The sequence below is a fragment of the Babylonia areolata genome, chromosome 18, assembly GCF_041734735.1.
Source record: "Babylonia areolata isolate BAREFJ2019XMU chromosome 18, ASM4173473v1, whole genome shotgun sequence".
NCBI classification, from domain to species: domain Eukaryota; kingdom Metazoa; phylum Mollusca; class Gastropoda; order Neogastropoda; family Buccinidae; genus Babylonia; species Babylonia areolata.
In genome coordinates this window covers 19,596,742-19,621,165 of record NC_134893.1, presented here as the reverse complement: position 1 = coordinate 19,621,165, position 24,424 = coordinate 19,596,742, and the positions used below count along the sequence as shown (strand labels likewise).

Genomic DNA, 24,424 nt, shown 5'->3' with positions numbered 1-24,424 from the left:
AACCCTGCAGAGTCCTTGAAGGGTTTTTGACTGACCTCTGTAAACTTCTCTCTGTGCTTCGCCTCGGCCTTGTAACTCTTTTCACCGTCTGCCTCTTTCTGCGTGTGTGTGTGTGTGTGTGTGTGTGTGTGTGTGTGCGTGCGTGTGTGCGTGCGTACAGGCGCGCGCGATACACACTGTCCAAAATATGACTGAAGACACGAAATGTATAATTATGTTCTCCGTGCGAGTGTGTATATGTGAGTTTATGTGTGTGTGTATGCATGCACACGCACGCGATACACTGTCCAAAATATGACTGAATACACAATGAATGTATAATTATGTTCTCTGTATGAGAGTGTGTGTGTGTGTGTGTGTTTTGCTCTGGGTATGAAAGTCTGCTGAATGTGTCTGCACCAATGCGAGTTTATATATGCCAGTATGAGAATGTTTTCACCCGTGTGGATCTACTGATTCACGAGTGTGCACACACAAACACAAATATATATATACACACAGAGAATTGTGAGTGAGAGGTGAGTGTGTGTGTGTGTGTGTATGTGTGTGTACACACTCGAGTGTATGCTACTGTGGGTGTGCAAGTCTACATTTTTGTGTGGACCACCGTGTGTTTAGGAGCCAGTATGGGTGGGTGTGAATGTCCTCACCATTGTGAGTGTGCTAGTGGTTGTTCATGTATATACATACTGTGTGTGTGTGTGTGTGTATTCAGCCTGATTTGGGAGGGGGTGTGTGTGTTCAGCCTGATTTGGGAGGGTCTCTGTGTGTGTGTGTGTTGGAACACTCACACTGGCAAGTGCAGTGGATGTAAATCAGGATAAAAATAGCTAAATATATGCACTGGTGAACTGTCATTTGTCTTGCTGCATTACATAAAGCAGAATGTAAAATGCTGCATCTTACAGTTTCAAACAATACTACAGTCTAATGCTTGCGCAATGTGAACAAAGAACAGCAACAAGTGGGAATAAGTCATTATTAAACTTTATTGGGTCTAATCACTCATGCCACATGAACAACTTGGCATCAATTCAAAACAGCAATGGTTGAATTCACAGCAATGGTTGAATCCACAGAGACTTTGAACTAATCCATTCAACGTTATTTTTATGTGTGTCTTATTCATTAGGATTCACTTGCTGCATATAGGGTGACTGTCCACTGCCCTCACAGAGTGGGTGAATACAACTCGCTATCTACCCAAGCCTAATCCGATTGCTAGTGATATGGCTTGTTACATGTCTGAATGTCAAAATTATCAACTGTTCATATCAGTTTTGCAGAGTTTTGAGATGTTTGGGCTCTGATGAAATAAACTACCCATCTCCAAATGCTGAGGAAAATGAGTCCTGTGGCCGTGTTGAGGCACACTTCGTTTTTGGTTATGACTGGGACCTCTTGCCAACGCTAGAGTTGCAAGACTAGTTTCCAGAAGAAATACCGTCTGTGTGTGTGCAACAGTGATTGCACATCCTAACTCTCTGTATTTATGCCAACAAATTTCTGATGGTTTCAGCAAAACCCATGAAGAAATGTATAGCGAGTTGTCATTCATTATTCACTGATCAAAGCTGAAGAACAGGACATGACGGTCCCCACAGAGAGCAGCTGTGCACCATATTTCTGTACACGTCTCTAAGAGTCCATCAACATACTGCAAAGTAATCCAGCCTTCTACAGCACAACAATAACACTGAATGATAGTGGAATATATAATATATAGAATGCTTCTGCACAATCTCTAGGTCTAGGCTTATGAATACGTCATGAGAAAAAACACACTCTCTAGACTTGGAATATGCAGCAGGTATTATTATTAAGTTGTTTTTTTTTCTTCTTTTTTTCTCTCTTTTTTTTTTTCTTCTCAGCTCCATATAAAATCCATCTGGTTGGATGCAAATATACAAATATGGCGTACTGAATACAAGGCACCGACTGTACAAATGAAAATAAAATCTTCTGCTTACACAGTGTTATATTTCAATAACCAAGAATAGATTTGTGCTTGTTCTTTTTTTCTTTCTGCGGTGAAGTTTATTGATTTTCTTTTATCACGTTTACATATGGTACTATTAATCAATTTCCATACTTCTTAAAAATTCAAAAAGTGAAAAAAAAAAGTTCAGAACTGTTTTTCATCATTAATTTAAAATTTCAAAATCTCTTCTCATTCATTATTTTAGCTTGATAGTGTTTTTTGTAAAATGAATAAACTTACTTTTTTTTTTCTTTTTCTTTTTTTGAAAAGTAGTGACCTGAACAGTTTGAAAGAAACTAAGATGTACTGAGATTGTCAGGTACCATTAACGATGACATGATCATACCATGTTAAACACAAACTGATGAAGGGATGACAGCAAACTATAAAAGCCGAAACTTTATAAACAAACAAAACAACAAAACACTGAACAAAGAAAATAGCACAGAAACAGAAAACACCCAAAAATCCTTTCGATTTATATACCACATTTCAATTGGTGACACATTTACGGTTATGAACAGGTGGCCAGTTTGGCTTACACATATGATAATTTACAGTTCATGGCAAGAACCTAAGCTCTAATTAAAAAACGACGAAAAACAGACAAAACAAAAGGGTTCTCCTTCCTAAACCAACTTCTACAGTTAAAACAACACACAAAGGAGGCTGATAAGCCATTCAGAACATCTGAATATTTTCACAATGCATGTCAACTGGAAGAATACATAAATGCCACAATTAACTTCACACTGATTTGGGTTTTTTTTAAATAACAACTCACGGCCACATAACTCAACAAGCACAAAACAAAACACATCAAACGACTAGCACTGAAAACAAAACCAAACAAAACCTGTTAACCTTGTATATTCATTCCCAATCAATATGTACAGTCGCATTCAGGTTTAACACTATCACGATTATCACCAACGCTTCAATGGTAACAACATTCAGTGTATGTATATTTACACCCATGACCTACACTATCACAGAAAAACCACCCCACCTCACAAACAATGCACACGCACCAATACAACAAACATGTACGGTTTACTGTCATCATTTACATGCACAGCGCAAGGAACACAGGGATTCAACAACAAACACAAACATGATCAAAACGGCTGGCAGATCTGGGAATTACAAACGCACATCCACAAAGTTCAAATTTTAGCCATACCACTCACTTCTTTATATTATAACAATCCCAGTATGAAGAAACACCATGAATCCTGTACAGAGAATATGTAGAAACCAATCAAACAAAAAAGGGAGGGGTAACATCCAAAGAAGCCAACCACTGCAATTAACACAGCAATTAAAAACCAGCAATCAAACGAATTGATTTTCCTCCCAAACATTATATTAGTGAAAGAATTGCAGATAAAATCAATAATGAACTATCTGAGAAGCAAACATGATCACAACCCAAAATAATTTTAACAAAATGTAATGTACAAGACTTAAAATAATTCTAAAACAAAGTGTACACTACTACATATTTTTCTTGATTGCAAATACCATATTCCACAGTAAAATTCCAAAGAAACAATAAACACATAACACCAAAAAATAACAACAAAAAAACCCACAGCAAAAACCAATGTCCTGACATGCAGACACAGAGTGGAAAGAAATGGGTCCTCAGATGATGTACCAGGACTATGTGTCTCACAGTCTCTTCTCCAGCTGACTGAACCATCAGCTTCTGCCCTCCACTCCCACAATCTGATAGCATGGAAAAAATAGGAATGGATTTCTACCCACCCAGTCACACAAACTTTTACCTATAAACCTTGTAATCTGGCATGCTATCTAGAATCACAAAGTGCCAGTTTAGACAGCTGTCTTCAATATTTCTCTGGATTTCTTTTTTTCAAAGACAAAAAAGAACAACAATCCAACACCACAATACAAAAACACCATCTAACAAGACGTTTTGCACATCCAACATTTGTGCATGCAGACACACAAAACAAATTGAGCTTCACGACATTTAAACTCATTTAAATAGAGTAGAAGACATTTCATTTTAAAAAAATCTCTGAAAACTGTTGTGTAAAACTCGTAACAACTGACGGTTCTCTATGCGCAATCTTCTTTAATAAGTTAAGTCCAATCACACTGTCAGCACTCGATCAACAACTAGCTACCCATACAAATGTTCTACAAAACACTCCATGGCACAGCACACCAAATCTGTTTGCTTGTTGAACAATTCTTTTAAAAGGAAAAATGTCAGTCTCCTAACTCATGCCATGTTAAAATTTTTTTTTTTTTTTTTTTTTTTTTTTAGATTCTGATGACACGTAATCGTTGTACGAAGACTTCACTTTTCACAGCAGAAGCAACATGCGTCTCCTCTCCTGTTTAACCATCTGCAGACACCTCGCAGACAAGAGACCCCTAATGACAGCTACATGAGGGGCAATCCTCACACCCACATGTTCAGCACTAAGTCTACTGTCACTTCTGACCACCCTATCCTTATGCACTGTTATTATGCATTACCAGTCTTTTCACTTGTTCATTTTTCACTTCCTCTGAATTGTCAAATTCCATTTACCATCAGGTTTAGATTACTTCACTTATTCAGACTGTTCACACCAAACTGGTTATTTCTTTTACTATACATCATCAAAATAAAAAGTAAGAATTTTCATTTATCATGAACAATTTGAACAGATAAAGTCTAGATTAAAATGGGCCAAATATACACAGAGAAAATGTTTCCAACAGTTAAATGCTACATACACAAACATTTTACTTCTTTACAATATTTAGTCAATGGGGAATCCAGTGAATGTTGAAATTAAACTCATTCTTAAACTATGTATAATCAACACGCCGAAATACCAATGGATAGGTCTGAAGTAAAATAGTTCTTTTTATATGTTGTCACATACTTCAGAGGATGAAATAAGGAATTTTAATGGTGTCTACACCTTTTGCTTGCTCCACTATTTGCTACCCAATCAACACATTCATGATAAAGCAATCCACAATAGGTATCCATCAGAAGTAAATGACTGTTCCTTTCCATCTGAATTTAAAAAAAATTAAATAATACATATTTTATTACAGATTGATGCAATGGACTGTATAACATTCTGAATTAAATAATACATATTTTATTACAGACTGATGCAATGGACTGTATAACATTCTGAGAATCTGAAGATTCTAAGAACCTGATTCTACACAAATCAAAATGTTCAAAAAGGTCAACAGTAAATTCATTTTATGTGACAATGCCATTAGCATTGTGATCATTTCTGCTGAAAACGAAAGAAAATCATTTACTTGAAAATAAGATTTTTCAGCTTCTAAAAGATAAATCTGAACTGTATTCTATAACCAAGGACAGTGTAAATTTACAAATGGTTGATGGAAGTTGTAGATACATATGATTTGATTAAGGAACCCAAAACACTGGTACTTTAAATACTAATTTCTAATTTCTATGTTCAATGACAAAACATGGTGGAGTTAACTCCTGCAACATTGTGAAGTAGTCCTATTAGGACAACATTTTGTGGATTTGTATCTGTTGATTCAAAGTGGTCGGTGGAAAAAAAGGAAAATAAAAAGTCTTATCTAACTATTATTTCTACACAAACAATGTTCAACAATATTCTCTCTAATTACATACTTTGCTGTTGGTAGATTTTACACTACCCTGTATAACTTCAATGCATTTTGTATGAACTGAAACACAGACAGCCAACTTGGAAAGACTTGCTATAAATACAAATTTCTTCAGTTAAGTGGTGAGTGTAGAGAAATAACATTTCTTGACCATATCTCAATCAGATCAGGACCTGATTAATGCAGTACTATGGTAAACAAGCATTTTGGAATCTTAGCCCAAATTTGTTTTGTAACACTTTCAAAAAGTTATGGTTTTTCATGACAAAACAGCATGAAAGAATCTTTTCCAGTTTGACTTGGTACATAATGCAAATGGCTAGAAAATTTACCTGATTATATGCAATTTCCTTTCCAACAAGACAAAATCTTGAATGTTTTAGGGTTTGTTTTATTTATGTGGAAAACTCTAAACCTTTAATGCAATCATCTATTAGTTTTGTTTGATTTAAGTCTGTTAATAGGATTTATATAACATAGTCCTGTCCACAGCTTGAGAGAAACTCATTCCAATATATATCTACATATTCATGTATGTATATATATGTATATACATATAACATCCACTACAATCATGGGGTATAATATGAAAATAGATGGTGAAATAAAATTAACCTCGATTTCGCATGCCTGCATAAAAATATTAAAGGGGAAAGATCCCAACAAACAAGAAACCTTTTTTTCTCTGTGGATGGACTGGTTTACAACATAAACTCGCTGCCAAAGAGTTAGGAAAGGAACAGGGCATTCCTGGACATCACACACACACACACACACTAAATGATTCCTGCCCCTCCAAAACAAAACTACATGATCGGGCATATACAGTGTGAAACAAACAAAATGTTTGGGACTGAACTGTCTAGCTGGAACTGAACTGTCAACGGGAAGAAAACCCAAGTATCTGAGATCAACAAAACTAAACACAAAAGGACAAAACAAAAACAACATAAAAACCAACATATCAAAAATACGTTTGAATCTTCCTGAAGACTGTGTATTTATGTTCTGATTATTATTATTCCCTCTTCAGACCATGTTCCAGACAATGTTCCATACCAGTATTGTGAACCATCCTGTTAAATCATTTTCTTGCAGTGGGTTGATATTGGTGTCAGAAAAACAATGACAAACTATTAAGCACTATTTTCCTTCTCACTAACAGAACTGGTTGTGTGTCTAGTAATCTATTCTGGAATAACTAAATCGTGTGTCCAATTAATGTTATCCGGAATAACTGGACTGTGTCTAGTTATCTGGAATAACCAATCTAACACTCAGTTAACAGGCCTTGAACAGATGTGGTATAGCAGTCCTTTAACATCTTTTGATGTGTGTGATACTAGACAAAAAAACCTGATGCTTTCAGAGCCAGGGTTGCATTGAAAATAAGATTTTTTAAAATGGATAAACAAAAAGGAAAAAATTCATTAAATACCCATGTTTCATGTTCATGAACACATTAGCAACAGTAAAATACAGCAAAAATCTTAGGGATTTCAACAGGTGGCTGCAAAATGACAGCTATGAACTGATCTACACACATCACCAAATACACAATGCCCATATATAATTTTGTGGATCACAGTATAATTTTGCTTTTTAATGCTCATCAGGTATGCTTTTTTTGTAAGATACCATTGGACTGTTTTTTCAAGACCTACAGCTGCTGTGTAGAGTTAAAAAATTTAGTCACAGACATTTCTGAAGTTTTTCACTTTTTTTATTTCAAGGTGTACAGTTGCTCTGTAGTGTTTAAAAACTACGTCACAGACAGTTTTGAAGTTTTTCCTTCATTATTTCACTTTCTAAAGATATCACAATCAGAATATATATAACTCGTACCAGAATTGATGTAAAAATTAATACTTTTCATGCTGTGAAGTTCTTGACTATATTTTGTGGTCCAATTCTGATCTGTAAAGAAATAACTCAGCAAAATATCTACAAAATAACACTTAATATAACAATAATTAAACATTGTGTACTGATATGTATGGTTATAATTTAAAAAAACAACAACAGAGACCATGTAAAATAATGTATGATTAAAATAATACCTTTGGCTATACTGTCATGGTCACAGCACTAGAGCTTTAAAGTTATAGTTCAGACTTCCAACACACAAACAGAAAAATATATATATAAAAAAGAAAAGGGAAAGAATTCCATTTAGGTTGCTCGCATGTCTGATTACAATTATGCTTGAATAAACACAAATTACTGACAGAGCATCAGCCACTAAAACACTAAGCTACAAAATACAAGTTACCTTTCAAGGAAACATAAAAAAAAAATTTAAAAAAGAGGAAAAAGTGTATTCCAGTTTGCCTTCGTTTCAATGTCGGTACTTGTCAGACTTGGATCTACATTGTGGTTATCTAATTAACATTCAAACTGGCAAGAGATATATGTGCAAATTCAACAACACTGTACAAATGTAACACAATGACATAGCTGATTCAATTAGTGAAATCGAACATGTAACAATAAAGCTACACAAGACAGTAAGAGAGACAGTGGTGAAGGCAAAGACATGCAGGAAGAGGGGGAGGTAAGCTGCTTGCAAGAAACTAGTATGGGAACGAGGACAGATTGTCGTTCATAAACATCTATTAGATGTGCTGAGGCAACAACCACCACCACATAAAAAACTGCAACTATTGTAGGGCAAAGAAAGAAAAGGTGAGATATTTTGGAGCAGCAAAAAGCCATGACACAGGCAGGTGAGAGGGGTTGACAGTGAGAACACGAGGCTCTGCTAACACCCTGTTAGACAGGATGTGAATGTAACATGCTTCTGCCAGCATGCCTCCTTCAGCAAGAACCATTAAAATTCTGGCATGCCAACTGTGCTTCTCTTCAGTTACAGATATTCTATTGTCAGTTCCCATTTTCAGGTGGGCAAATCCGATTATCTGCCTTGACCCCTTCACTACTCAACACATGATCCTATCCAAAAACTAAAACAAGCAAATTTGATATAACTGTAGCCTACACACAGCAACAAGCTTGACTTCAGTCCATAATACATTCATGACAGAAAAACAAACAAACACTGTCTTCCACAACATGGTAGAAAACAGTCAATTTTTAAAAATCACACCTCATTGGCAATTTGTGTCAATATTAAGACAAAACGTTTCAGATTATGCAATGAAATAGTTACAAAAAACATTAACACAAACCTGAACATTCAAAAACAAGCAAACTGACAATAGAAATCAGCAGCTATAAACTGAAATTCTACAACTGCAATCTGAAACATTCCTTCAGTGCAAAGCACATACTGTGTTGTGCTGTTAACACAATCCAAATGTGATATATAGTGTGCAGGAAATAAAAACATAATTTGCAAATGATACATCCATGTTTCTCCACACAATTACATCAATCAATCACATGTACTTTTTGACTGCACCAATAAATCCAAGCAGACAGGCAATTCTGTCTCACTTTACAGTTCAAATCATGAACCAATGCATAAAATCACTGCCAAGTCTTGTAATCATAATCATTTCGTTTCTCAGGGACAGCTTGACTTCCTCAAGCCTCAATAAATAATGCTTGTGAATGTGATGAACTTCCACAGTGTTTCTGTCTCTATCTCTCTCTCTTTCTCTCTCTTTTCTTTTTATAGCAGCTAAAGAATTTGTTTTGGCCATGTCAGACAGCAAGCAGTGTTTAGTGTGTCACATTCTGCTTACCTCATGACTGAATTAGTTCTTTTTGTAAATTCATGAATTCAGCCAGCTGTAAGCGGGAAGCTGTTCTCCCCGTTGTCCTTTTTTTTCCCATCTTCATTTGTTATTTTCTTACCATCCAGTGACTAGTATCATAAGTGCTGATGTATAATAATCACACTGAAGCTGCGAACTTGCAAAGAAGGGCAAGTTCTTCGTGCTTGCCACTGTTGTTACAAGCATTAAGATCTTTCTGTGACTGTTAGGGAAAAGGAGAGTTCATGAATAAATCTGTAATGTTCAAAATGTCAGTATTTTAATGCTTCTCTTGTCTTCATCAATTGGCTCGACCGATTGATTTTCCTTAATTGTGAGCTATTATCACAAATAAATAGTTCAGAATATTATATTTCATGTTAAATAATTCCTGAGGATTCCATTTACATTTTTTCATTCAAATAGCACATTTTTGCATAAGGTCTTTTTTCAATGAAACAAAACACACTCGTTTTCTGCTTTTTTAAAAGAAAGAAATCACACTCCACCATGCTAAATAGTGGGAGATCTGCATCATCGCTCACAAACATAAGAGGTACTTTCTCTCTACACAGAGCACACTCAAATGTAATCACCAGGCAGACACTGTACAGCTTTTTTTTCTCTCCTTCTTTTCTTCTTGTCTGTTTTGCCTTTCAGTGCATCACTTTCCTTTACATAAACTTTTGGTTTTTGCCTTTGGGAAAAAATCTTTTAAAGACTTACAAAAGAACCACTTTAGAAGACTATGGAATTAATATTTTTCTGAACCGTTTCAAAAAAACAATTCATAATACAGATCACAGAAACTATGGAAAACTTACGACAAAAAAAATTAACACTATTCCTTTCATCACTGATTCATGTTACAGAAATCGCTGCTTAGTTACTTTTCAGAATACTATACAAAAAAATTTTTTTTTTTTTAAACAACAAAAAAAACCCTCTCCAAAAATGACTTGAGTGCGATCAGAGTCTCCTAACAAAGATTCTGAAAACCAGTCGCACACTGGCGCACCCCCCTTTGTGCAGGATATGAGATCTACACTTTGGAGTCATCCTGATCCGGGGAGCCCAGGCGAGACACATCGCTGGGTGGGTCAATGACGATCTCGGGGGCCTTGATGAGGTTCTCCTTCTCCCCCTCCTCCTCGTGCTCGTCGATGTAGAACTTGACCGGGGCGTTCTTCTTCTTGGGGCTGCCCTCGGTCGGCTCGTCCTCCTCCATGATGGCCGGGCTGTTGTGACTCCGCTCGCTGCCGTTGATGTCCCGCGGCTTCTTGCTGTGCTTCTTCGGCTTTCTGTTTCATCAAGAGAGAACAAAACAAAATATTACAAAACAAATACGCATTTAAAAAAAACAAAAAAAACATTACTATACATTTACAAAAAACAGTTCACACTGTGCTGCTTCTTGCTGTGTTTCTTTGGCTTTCTGCTTCATCAAGCGAGAACAAGAAAAAATTACAAAACATACGAATTAAAAAAAAAACCCATTATCATACATTTAATAAGAACAGTTCATGTCGCACTGCTTCTTCTTGTGCTGCTTTGGCTTTGTTTCATCAACAGAGAACAACAAAAAAATTACAGGACATAAAAAAAAAAAAAAAGTATACGTTTACCACAAACAGTTCACGTCACACTGTTTCTTGCTGTGCTTCTTTGGCTTTGTTTCATCAAGATAAAACAAAAAACAAAAAAATTACAAAATACGGGTATCAAAAAACAACATTATTATACATTTACTAAAAAGAGTTTCAGTTTCTCAAGAAGGCGTCACTGCGCCCGGACAAATCCATAATCACTACACCACATCTGCTAGGTGGATGCCTGGCCAGCAGCAAAACCCAATGCACTGGTCGAGCCTGGAGCGCTTGCATGTATGTTTGTGTATCTATTGAAGTAGATTTCTTCTACAGAATTTTGCCAGAAGACAACACATTTGTTGCCACTGGATCTTTTTCAGTGTGCAAAGTGAATGCTGCACGCAAAACCTCAGTTTATCATCTCATCCGAATGACTAGATTCTCAGTTTGATTTTCCAGTCAAAGATGGGAGAAAGGGCAAGGGGATTCATACCCAGACCCTGAAAGACACTGTATTAGCAGATAAACATAACCATCTTGCCACCTTCCTCTTAACATAAAAAAGAACAAATACATATTAAAAAAAGCAATGAAGTAATTAGATCCTTTCTTCACATCTAACTGGCAAATAAAGGTGAAAGCAGAAATTGTCCAAAATTCTTGGAAATTCTGGGGTTTCATTCTAAACGTTATATAACTGGAAGTCAAGAAAAAGAACAAGGTGTATTTCTAACCATTATATAAAAAATATGTATATACAAATTGTAGGATGAGGACAAAAGCATACAAAATGTCTTGTTTACAAAGAAACTCTACCAAGGTCACCTAAAACTGAGGCCAAATTCTTCATGCTGCCCAAACAGAATTCTAGCAAAAGATTTTTATCTTGATACAAAATCAAATTCTGTAAGAAGAATCTATTTGCAAAGTACAACTAAGGCAAAATAAAGTAGACATCATATTGAACAGTATAAACACACATACATCTATGTCAGCATGATATGAAAGATTTTAGCAGTGCCTTTCCAAAATACAAGCTGCTCATCCTGGGGAAATCACACCATCTGTCTTTCTGATTCACGGTCTCTCTCTCTCAATTACTTTTTATAATCAGTAAATTGGAATCTTGTTAGGAAAATCAATAACAAATCATTTTAGCTTGATGCACGCTGCACAGATGATCTGTCCATATTTCAAAAGACTGACACCATGATCATCACTCAAGGTTCTTTCTTCTAAGTATGGCAGTCGGTATTTTCATTCCATGGCATAAAATGCTATTCCACAACATTTATCAATATAGCACTTTCTTTCAATATCGCATTTAAACACTGTCGACTCTCCGGAAATATAATGCTTGCTCTTCAATGCGTATCAGAATTACTTTTCATATATCTCATTTAATATTTTTAATGTGCAGGGCTAAAACATGCACTGTCGCATTGTGCATTTAAGTACTTTTTTTTAAACTTTGTAGTTCTAATATTTTCACACCACTGGACAAAGACATTGTCTTTGCTACACAAAGCACACAGGTTTGCTGTGTTCTTTCAAAGATCATCAGATGCACACATTTCAACTGTGCAAAAAGGAATCACATTCTTTGATGTACAGCACATAAAATTACTTTTCAAATATAGCATGTGGTTTGTTTGTTTTTTTGTTTGTTTTTTACTGTACCGTAACAAGCTAAACATCAATGGCAGGTGAGGCTGTCCATTGTTTTAGTGCTGGAACAATGCTCCTCACGCCACTGCATAATTCTCTGACATACTGCACATATAAATACTTTTCTTTTCAAACATGGCATTTGATATTTTTGCTGTTCTGTAAAAGGCTGACCGTTGTTTAGTGCTGGAGCGACTCTCCTCATTCTCCTTGGAGGTGATGAGGTTGGAGGAGGACTCGTTATGCATGATGCTCTTCCACAGGGCCGTGCGGGACATCTCCTCACTGATGTTCACCTGGTCGATGTCTGCCTGGATCGTGATGTGCTCCATGTTCAAACCCAGTGCCAGTGGAGTGCTGGTGATGCCTTCGATCAGACTGCGTCGCTGCTGCTCAGAGATTAATTTTTTTAATGTCAACAAATCTTGTGTGTAACTGATGTCAAAACCTTTCATACATCAACCACTGCTACTACTACTAAGCTTATTTACAGAGCCTATTATAATATTTTTGCCCAAAGCACCTTCAGATACAATAGTTTCAATAAAAATATGCTACAAGTTACAATATCCATAAAATCATCCATCAAAATGTACTTTTGTATAACTACTGCCACTGTTTACTTCAGGAACATACGAGTTTATAGCACACTGCAATATCAGGACAATTAATGAGAAGTTAAACTTTTTTTTTTGGTTATGATTTTGAATACCATTTGTGTATGTCTTTTTTTCCTTTTCTTTTTCATCAAAAAGATTTGCAAGGATATGTACTTCACAAAATCATTTCAATCACAATTGGTGATCAGTAATTTTATTAAGAATTATATTGTTTTCTTGTTGTTTTTTTCCTCCCTCTTTTTATTCTCAGAGAAAGGAGGAATGAACAGAGGCCATGCGCAGTGAAATACAAGCACTCTCCTATCCTGTTCCAGTGTGACAAGCAAGGTCTGTATACCTCCTCCTGTTTGATTTTCTCATCTTCCTTGGCACGTTTGTGAGCTTCTGGCATGATGTCGTCCAGCCACTTCAACTCCCGCTGGTCAAACAACTTGTCCAGTCCCTTGCGCACAAAGCACATAGCCAACACCTGGCACAAACACACACAGAGAATTGCATCAGCACATCGCCAACACCTGGCACAAAATCACAAACACTATCACATCAGCACATCAACACTTGGCACAAAAATACAGAGAATCACATCAGCACTCTGAAGAAACCATTCAAATTTTTTCATCATGTTAGGACTAGAGCTATGGTAAGCAGGCCAAAAAATGGTGTGTGTGTGTGTGTGTGTGTGTGTGTGTGCAAACTCAAAAGTGCAAAGTTTTGTTGATGGTCAATACAGCTGATGTAAACATGTCAATGACCTTAAAAAAAAATAAAAAAAACTTTCACCAGTGGTTAGGTATAGTACTACCAGCAAAATTTTTAATTTGCTCAGATTTTTGTTTCCTTTTGAATTATATGTATTCAGATATTGAACTGTGTACAAACAAATGGATCTACTATTAAGCAACTCAAATTCCGTGGGAGGCAGAAACGATGAAAGGATGACTCAAGGGAATGCAATTTTCATGATACTGGTGAAACTCGACTACTTGTAATTTTCCATTGGTGTACTAACTGACTGGAAATTTTAGCAATGCTTAGTATGTGGCAAATAAAACAAAAACATATCTTGACTGACACAACCCTTCCATATTTCTTTTTGATTACAAGAAGGATATAAATGTAGATGATATATCCAGTGTGTGTGTGCATGGAACTGTTTTATGGAACTGTGCTTGTGGGTATTTCTATATATGGGTTTCCAAGTTTTTCCTTTCTTTTCTACTTTTCTTATTTGATCTTCTGTCTTTTGTTTTATTTTTCTGTGAGCAATACTTCAATTAATTGTTTCTTTCTCAGTCACATGCCAACACAAAATGTATACATGCATTAACAGCACATACATACATATGATAGTTGTATTCCACTATGACCATCAAAACAGCAGAGGAGACAACTGCTGTCCCAACTATCTGGGCTAGAATTTGATTATAGTGGAGAGTGTCTTGCCCAAGTTACATTCCCACTATCTTGGCCAAGAGGGCTTTAGGACAGTCGGTACTGGGATGATCCCCAAAGTCCAACTGGACACACACACACACACACACACACACACACACACAAACTCTCCTTTACCCTTCCTCTGACTGACCATGATGGGGAAGGCGATGGAGATGGACTTGACGGACTTGATGACCCACAGCACGGCCAGACAGAACACCTGGATGGCAGTGAACATGTGCACACGGTTGGTGCGCACATGGCGCAGGTACATGTAGTCAGGCTGGTACTTGGCTGGCATGAACCAGATGGCGATACGGTCCACCAACTGCATCCCTCGAAGGGAGGACACTCCCATGTACAGGAACACGCCGTACAGCACCGGCATGGGGATGAACTGGGACACACAGCGGCACAGACAAATTTTAAGGGAATCACATTGGGACCAAAAAAAGAGTAAAAATAATCCAAGTGTCAACAGTCTTCCAAGAATCAACAGTGTTATTTTCTTCAGCAAAAACTAGTTTATACTCATGAAGTAACTGATTCAACAAATCCAATCTGAGGAATCGTATCTGGACCAAAAAGGGAGGAAAAATCAAAGTGTCAACAGTCTGTTACTTTCTTAAAACAGCCCAAACCAGTTTATTGGTGTAAGAAAGTAACTAATAAATATTCCATTTCTTTGTAAGGCTATGGTAATGTTCATTATACATTTACATTTCCAATGATACCAAACCAATTTATATCACACAAGAGAGTGAGTGCTTACTTGCATGTGTACATGCATGCTTTTGTAGAAATGTGTCAATGCATCAAATGATTAACACTATCGCTTGGCTGAGAGAAAATGAACAAAACAGTCAGCTGAAAATAAACAGAGGATTGGTCAATCAATACTCAAACGATGATGGTCTAAGGGTTAATGCTGAAACGACAATGGTCTAAGGGTTAATTCTCTAGACCACAGGTATCATTTAAATTACAGTATGGAGACACCATGTATAAACACTGCCTTGTTGGGGATGCCACTCTGGCAAGAAAATGTCCATGACAGTGGAAAGCAATGGGGAAATCAGGGAATTACTCACTCTCAGGACAGATGTCAACATCACGGATACACCAATGAACATGAAGATGAAAATTCCAGTCACTCTTTGTTCCCTGCAACACAGAGACACAAACATCAATCTCTGTTTTCCACAGAAAAGAATAATAAAGATAAATCTTTTTTTTTTACTTCCTGAGTTATTCCTATTTTCTGGCCTTTGATTTGTCATTTGCTAGTAACCAATAAATGAACCTCGGTGTTGCAAATTTAAACATGTGAGACAGTACCTTTTTCTTGTTTTTTTAAAAAAGAGTTTCCACTTGTGGGTTGCTTGTTTCTTTGAATTTCATTTAACCTTTTGTTGCAGCAGTAAAGAATATGAAATCTATTGAGCCAAAACATGATCAATTCAAATTACAACAGTGTAGAAGTGTTTCACACAAATTCCATCACTGTGACAGGCAACCCCCAACCTTCTTACTCAATGAGGAAAAAATGACTCTCTCACAACTCTAAACAGCACTGACATCTAACAATCAGATGGGTGAATAAACGGGTACATACTCCAACCCCTGAGCCCTTCTGCCTCTCTCTAAAAACATACAATTCTACACAACATGAAATAACAAAAACCACATGTCAACATTATACCAAACCTGTGAAGTAAACAAGACAAAACATTCAGTTCATGTAAATCATATTTGAAACAAAAACAACTAGCACCAATTATGACAATGCTCTCCCAACAAAGGACTATGCTATGTGATCTTAGCAGTGCTAAGTGTGCTAACTGTTAAGAATGTTCCCAATTCTACACTAATTCCATAAGCCCAAGAAAATTTCAACGTAAAGTAGACTTAATCATATTAGTAGACTTAATCATAATAATAATAATCATGTGAATCTCTATACTGCCTATTCTCTAAATAGGGCTATAGGTGCTTTTCACAAATGGGCAGATAAATACATCTGCTTGCACACACAAACTGATAAATAAGCTTGCACACACAAACTGATAAATAACAATATGAATTCACGTAACGCCTATTCTCTAAATAGCTAAATAGGGTTACAGGCACTTTTTTCATTTTTGACTCACTTGTGTAAACAAAGTGAGTCTATGTTTTAACCCGGTGTTCGGTTGTCTGAGTGTGTGGGTGTGTGTGTGTATGTGTGTGTGTCCGTGGTAAACTTTAACATTGCCATTTTCTCTGCAAATACTTTGTCAACTGACACCAAATTAGGCATAAAAATAGGAAAAATTCCGTTCTTTCCAGTCATCTTGTTTAAAACGATATTGCACCTCTGGGATGGGCACAAAAAATTTTTTTTAAAAGAAGCCAAATTATATGCAAACTGCATTTAATGTTATATATATATATATATTCTCTAAACTTGGCACTCTGATATGATATTCTGACACAACAACAAGAGCAGTCATTTTCATCATTTTTTGTTCAAACAGGAACTTCTTTTGCTAAGCATGGAAGTTTTATTTATTTTGCAAATGTTTTGGTGAAGATAGTAAAAAAGGGAAATTAATCTGTAATTAATGCTTGGGGGCTTAATTTGCTTTTAACTGATCTTTCTCATCTTAAACATTATATTTTGAAATTATACTTAATACATAAAAAGCTTGTGTGTTTTACTCTCAGTGTACAGGGCTTTCACTATGTTCATTCGCCCAAGTGGTCTTTTTCAGAAAATACTAAAATCAATACGACAAGTGGAATTAATAGATCTACTGGCTGAGCCCTGAAGGTCATGGGCAAAAATCAATTGCGTACACATATTTATACATATTCAAAGCGCATGCTCATATTCTTCGCGAACGCGAACGACACCATTTTGTTTCAAGTTGTTGACCTGCCCGTTCAATCCTATATTCAATCGACAATACACGATAACATGTGATGGAAAGTTGGAGAAGGAGACCGTTAAATATTTATTCAGAGAAATATTTGTAAACGCCTCATCAATTACTGGATTATGCCCCAAACTGCCATAAAAATATCCACAGAATCAGTCGGAATTCACAGTTAAAAATTGTAAACCATGCGAGTTAATACCCTTGAATTGATGAAACGTAAAAATTTCCAGTCTTGACTTTTCTCAAATTGAAGTCCTTTTCACTTCATACGATGTTTAGAAGTACTTGGCTCTGCATGTTATTAGTTTTATTAGTTTAACAAAATACTCAATTTTCATATCAACTTCAAAACTATAAAACTAGAATGAACATAAAAGAGAAATTGAATCGACTGTGCCGTACTACATTCTGGCGGGTGTAACTAAACTTGTACATCTATCTAGATCTAGAGAAAACGGCTAAATGTTGCAGTGTGGTTGCGGTGATAGCCATGTCTCCTTTACCGCGGACTTAAAAAGAATTTTTTATTGCCCTTAAAGATTTTTTGAATGCCCAAGATACACCAGAATAATATGATTTAAACAGCGTTCTCACTGCGAATACCGCAATTGATTTAACGCCCTTTAAAAAAGTATGTTCAAATAATAAATTTTAGAAAGTCAGTTTAGGAGCCACGATAGTGTAATGGTTAAGGCAGTTTCTTCTCACCCAAAGACACGGGGTTCGAATCTGGTTAGGACTTTTCTTTTTCTCTTCTTTTTTTTTTTTAACCCGAAGCTTTATAATAACAAATACAGAACACATTTTAACGATTAGATTAAAAAAAATTTTTTTTTTAAGTGTATCACAAGTGAGTCTTGAAGGCCTTGCCTCTCTTGTTTTTGTGGTTTTTTTCTTTTTTTAACCCGAAGCTTTATAATAACAAATACAGAACACATTTTAACGATTAGATTTTTTTTTTTTTTTAAGTGTGTCACAAGTGAGTCTTGAAGGCCTTGCCTCTCTTGTCTTTTTTTTATTTTTTATTTTTTTAGTGTAAACAGACATACACTCGCACAAATCAATTGTTGCACAGGTAAATAACAGCAAAAACACAAAACACCTCAAATACAGGTGGCAGCAAAATAAAGCTAAGATCGCTCATGTGACCCGAGCCCAGAAGACCAACTATCTTACATTCTGCTTTTGACACAAGCTTACAGCTGGGCCAACAGCAAAGTGAGAGCTGTCTTTTACAGTTGGGCCAACAGTTAAGTGGTAGTCCCCACCACACAGATTACACTGGCTCTTAGTGTTGCAGCCTTGGGGGCTAGCAGCCTTTGAGGACCATCCCAGTGCCAACTGTCTTAAAGCCCTCTTGGCTGAGACAGTGGGGGTGTCATGTGGGCAAGGCACTCTCCAATATAATCAAATTCTAGCCCAGATAGTCAGGACAGCAGTTGCCTTCTCTGATTTTCTGATGGTCATAGTCAGACACGACTGACTATCACACTTACCTGACTCCCAGGAACTTGGGCTGTTCTCCAGGGGCGGAGCACTGAGATTCCTTCTTCAAGCTGTTGACATGGTTGATAGACAGGACGGTGGCCGCCACAAACCATGGCAGGCCCAGGAAAGAGCAGATGATGATCAGAGACGCCACAATGAACAGATCCAAGTGGTATCCACTACCCTTCTGTTAGACATAAACATTCACACGCTTGTGTTGATGAAGAGATCAAAGTGGTATCAGTTATACAAGATTCACATTTTTTTTCACAGCAACTTGGTGCACTTTTGGTTCAACTTCTTAAAACAGTACTTTTCTAAGCTCTAAAGTCCTGTCTGTCCTTTCACTGATTGATTGATGAACGACTTATGAACTGATTTCTATTATTTATGATTATCTTTTGATTCAGGCAAATTTGTGACCCTCCATTACAAAAGCTGTATTGCATGTGACTAAGTATCCATTTTGTTTGTTTTTGGTTAAGAAAAACATGGCAAAGTATTCATCAACACTATATGCAGTATCCATAATCACTTTGTTTTCCTTGCAGGTGAACAAACACTTCCACCAAATATTACAATACTTTTATCATATTATGTCTGTTTCTCATGATGTACCAAGATCACATGATTCTCAGGAAAAGGACTCAATATAACATACATTCCTTCAACTTGTTATGGTTATATATGCAACTACTGTAAGTTATGGATGTATATGTTAAAACTTTTTGTGAGAAAAAAATAGTCCACATAAACCACAGTTCATGCACAAACTAAAAAGCTCCCTTCATGAAAATAACAACGGTAGTCCCCACCAAACAGTCCTTACAATTATAACAAATAAACTTAGTTACATTTGTGTTTGAGTCCAAACACTCTTCTGTCCACAGTGCCCTAAAATAACAACAGTAGTCCCCACCATACAGTCCTTCCAATCATAATAATGAAATTAATGAACAACATCTGTGTTCAAGTCCAAAACACTCATCTGTCCACTTTACAATATACAATACATCTTCATTTATCCATGTGGAAATTAATTACTTTAAATAAATCAAGCCCAGAGCCCAGCCATACTGACCACAAGTTTGTTCTCCTTTCGGTTGACGATAACCGCCGTGATCTGCTGATCCATGAAGATGAGGATGACGGCCAGCATGGCAGGGATGATAGCCGCCAGGGCCGTCCACCAGGGGTTGCTTCCTACAGGGTTGATCACCCACCCTCGGGTTGGGCTGGTGGGCTGTACAACGCAAAGATATATATATGATATGATATGTTATGCAAAGATATGGTACGGTATGGTATGGTATGGTATGGTATGGTATGGTATGAATACTTATACAGCGCCTGTCGGGCGGAGATCAAGCTCTAAGCACTTTACAAACCCGGGGTCATTTCCACGACAGGGGCCTACCTGCCATTGGGTGCTCATCATTCGTTTCCTGTATCATTCGATCAGACTTAGGCAAGCACACATACACACTTAGACATGTAACATTTTACGTGTATGACCGTTTTACGTGTATGACAATGCAGTCAATTCTATGTCCATTTATACGTCTTCATAATGATATGCACATTGTATTTTTCAGACATTTGCTGACACCATTTGAGAAAAGATGCGCTGGTATGATTCACAAAACAAGATCCAATGGCTGTGCTAAAACGATCTCCAAGGAACTGTTGAAAGAGGGAGATGGGGGTGGGGGAAGACAGAAAAAATTGAATGTCTGATAACATTGCAGAATGGACAGGTAAACCATGAGAACTAAGCTTTGACACACAACTGACAGACCTGGAGGAATCTGTTGAACAGTTCTTCAGAGTGGTGCCCTAATGACTCTTCACAGAGTTATGGGATAATAATAATAATAATAGCAGCCAGTGTAGTTTCTCAAGGAGAGGTTATATGGATTTCTCTTGCCATAATATGAGAAAGAGTTACTTTTCAATGGCTACACATGCACCATAACACTGAACACAAATTTTTATCAGGATGTATATGACGTGATATGATGATATGGATACTAATGTATACATATGTAGCGCCTATACTTGGTTAGAAGTCAAACTCTAAGTGCTTGTTTACACACTTCACCGATCAGGCATGGAGATCAAACTCAGGAAACTCGGGCGAGAATCAAGCCCTCTAACAATCTGACCACTCCACCCATCATGATACATGATTACTTTCATATGAATATATACAACCACTGCACAATAAACAACAATGTTCTGTATGCATATAAACTAGAAAGGGATAAATCACTTGGGACAGCCATTATTCATTTTCATCATTCATTTTTTCCTTTTCTTTCCTCAACAGAGACCCCATCCGATGTTGTGTAGGTGTCTGAATGGCCCAGCTTACTGCTTTTGTCATAAGAAATGCAATTTTGTTTTCATCCACCTCTTCAATGTTAGAACCGTCCTTCTGTAATATTTAACTGACGTCAGCATCTGTAAATCACTGTCATTCACACTGAGAGTTAGAACACAAGCAGGTCTGCACAAATGCTGACAAGGAAGACTGGAAGCATCTCTGTTTCTGGTCCATGAACCTCACAGACCCTCAGGATAGAAATCTAATGCCCAAACGATTCTGCTGTCACATCCATCCAGTACATTACAGTGACCTTCAGGTGCCTTATGCAAATAGTGAGTCCCAGATTGATGTCACGTGTGAAGATAGTGCATCTCTGGGTTTCCAATGGGGATTAAGTATGAGTGACAAGTCAAACGTTTTGGTGAAGGTACTCACCGCAAAGTCGTCTGGCACATGGAGCTTTGGAGTGGGGACACCAACAAGGAAATCCAGTAACACCATGCTGAGAATGGCAATCAGCACAGAAAAGTCACTCACAGTTCCACGCACCTGAAAAGGAAAAGGAACACACACACACACACACACACACACACACACAGAGGCGCGTGCGTGCACACACACAGACACACATACACTCAGTCCATTGGTTTGACTGCAAAACACCAGATCGTGAATGAAAAGAAAAAAATCAGAGATACAATAGAGAAACAGAGAAATAACTTAGAAGTATGACTGTCACTGCAGCATGGTTTACACACAACTTCATCATTAATGTAACAGATAAACAAAGAAAAAAAAAGGGGGAAATGGTACTGCACTGCAGCAACGCACTCTTTCCAGGGAGAGCAGCCCAAATTTCATATGGAGAAATCTGTTAGAGTAATACAATACAAACTATATGTATCCTAGTTCTATTACACTGCAATCTTCCATTACATCACCATCCTCGGTCCACAACAGCTCAACTCACCACTGTAGGGAAGAAGGAAGCATTCCTGGACATCTTCAGGGAGAAGGACAGGGTGAACGTCCCCAGGAACAGCAGCACAGAGAAGAAGAAGATGTCGGGGTAATAGATGGGCGTGTCACATCCTCCGCCAATGAGCGTACCATTGAACTGGGTACAGTTGGATGTGTCGATGGAGTCCTCCGTGATGTTGGGGTTCAGGTCCACCCCCGTCAGGTTGCAGGAACAGTTGTAGTTCAGCACTGCAGAGGGGTTGCGGTTGATTGGGTAGTCTGAGGAGATGCGGATCAGCTTGACAATGGCCTCCACGATGAAGATGAGGGAGATGAGGGCCGCGAAGGACTCCTCTGTGAAGCGAGTGATGTAGCGCACCAAGGCCGACAGGTCAAAGGCCACCATCACAATCAACAGAGCACCAGTCCAGATCCCAATCCACAACCTCATCTCCAAGTAGTTCAACCCATTGTTGCTGAAACAATGACATTCAAAGAAAATGTGTAACTTCTTATATGGTTTGGTTTGTCATACATTAAAAAGAAAAAAAATCCAAAGCATTTTGGACAATATGGATTTGTAATATGTCTATAATCTACAATGACAGAACTCTTCAACATGTAATGCTGTTTACAAACTATGCCAGGTTAGTTAGTACTGTGTAAGTAAAACATCTAAGTAACATCCTCAGACAATAAGCACTGGGAGGGGGGAGGGCTAAATGACACCAACAGCAAGCCGTCAACAGAATGCTGGATCAACAAGTAGATACCTGTGTGATGGTCAATGGACACAGCTGAAATGAGAACTGTGTTCTGATCTCTACTAGACTGGCTGCAGATATGGCTGGTACGGTTTGCTTTGTTCTGCCGATGACAGTCCATGTTTAAAAACATCCCCATCTTCAAACAAGACTTTTGGATACATAGCTCTCTCTCTTAAGATGATTTTCTTTTGACAAAAAAACAAAACAAAAACAAACTTCTACTAGACACTCTTTTTGTTCAAACAAAAAACGCCTGTATGAAGCAGTAGAAAAGAACAAGACATCAGCTATTTGTATTGATTTAATGAAACTCCTTAAAACAAGTCTCCTTCAAAGCACAGTGAACAAAACTGACCATACTGTCTTGCTTACTTTGTTGTTATTCTCTGAAATGGAGCAAATGAAAACAGATATGAAAAGCAAGACAAAAAAAAAAATGCTGGCACTCACGAACAGAAGTGATTGACGATACTCTCAAAGACCAGCACAGGTCCTGTACTGCCAAGAATGGTGAGGGGTTGACCAGCAAACAAGGAGTAGACAATTCCACAGATGGCGCCAGCCAGTATACTCTCCAGTGCCGCCTGTAACATACAGACATCCATGTGGTCAGGACTGCAGTGTATAACCATATCATCACTTTGTAGTTAACTCACTTCATACCGCCAGTTAGCTCCCCTGACTTTCCCCACAGACCCATTTGTATGGGTAAGAAATAAAATCACCAAAAAACAAATGTTAGAATTTATGAACTGAAAACTTCCAAACTGATCAGTAACATAACGAGTTAGTTGGGGACAAAATAAAAAAACTTCCTCCCTTCTTATGCTATCATACAGCGAGATGATGAAAGTATCTATATTTTTTGTTTGAAATTTGCACACACTAATGACTTGTAAATGAATCTAGGAAAGCACAAAAGTGTTGGAAACAGATTAAATTCAGAACTTTATTTTGCCACGATAAGGTCCCTTTGTCTAATTCTGTTATCTGCCTTGTGGCTGAGATGAAACTGGGTCAGTCGTTATGTTGACACGCACTGTTCACATGAACCAGTAACCACGAAAATAACTCTCCTGCTCGTGAGCACAGCAACACACTGCAATTTTTGGTAGCAGTGGAGAGTGGAAAGGTCAGTTAAGATATTCTTGGCTCATAATGTTATTATGGAAATTAGGTGCCACTCCAAAAAAATTCAAACCTCTCAAAGGCCCCTTCTTCTGAAATGGCTGTGGACAGTACGGCCCTGATCGGGGCCTTTCATCCGGGTGATTTAAAGAAGTCAGCAACCTTTATT

At 37.4% G+C, this 24,424-nt stretch overlaps 1 protein-coding gene across 8 annotated transcripts in view; it reads right to left on the bottom strand.

The window, feature by feature from the left end:
• Nucleotides 1-971: 971 nt before the first annotated feature.
• LOC143292541 (electroneutral sodium bicarbonate exchanger 1-like) overlaps nucleotides 972-24,424 on the bottom strand; it is a 106,969-nt gene continuing 83,516 nt past the window's right edge. For all 8 annotated transcript variants that reach the window (XM_076602934.1, XM_076602931.1, XM_076602938.1 and 5 more), the window contains 10 exons: nucleotides 23,578-23,711; nucleotides 22,371-22,836; nucleotides 21,836-21,949; nucleotides 20,153-20,314; nucleotides 19,080-19,258; nucleotides 15,754-15,826; nucleotides 14,814-15,059; nucleotides 13,566-13,697; nucleotides 12,783-12,997; nucleotides 972-10,652 (listed from right to left, as the gene is read on the bottom strand). In XM_076602934.1, the coding sequence (XP_076459049.1) occupies nucleotides 10,394-10,652; nucleotides 12,783-12,997; nucleotides 13,566-13,697; nucleotides 14,814-15,059; nucleotides 15,754-15,826; nucleotides 19,080-19,258; nucleotides 20,153-20,314; nucleotides 21,836-21,949; nucleotides 22,371-22,836; nucleotides 23,578-23,711 (1,980 nt within the window). In that variant the 3' untranslated portion in view covers nucleotides 972-10,393. The remainder of the gene's footprint in view (nucleotides 10,653-12,782; nucleotides 12,998-13,565; nucleotides 13,698-14,813; nucleotides 15,060-15,753; nucleotides 15,827-19,079; nucleotides 19,259-20,152; nucleotides 20,315-21,835; nucleotides 21,950-22,370; nucleotides 22,837-23,577; nucleotides 23,712-24,424) is intronic.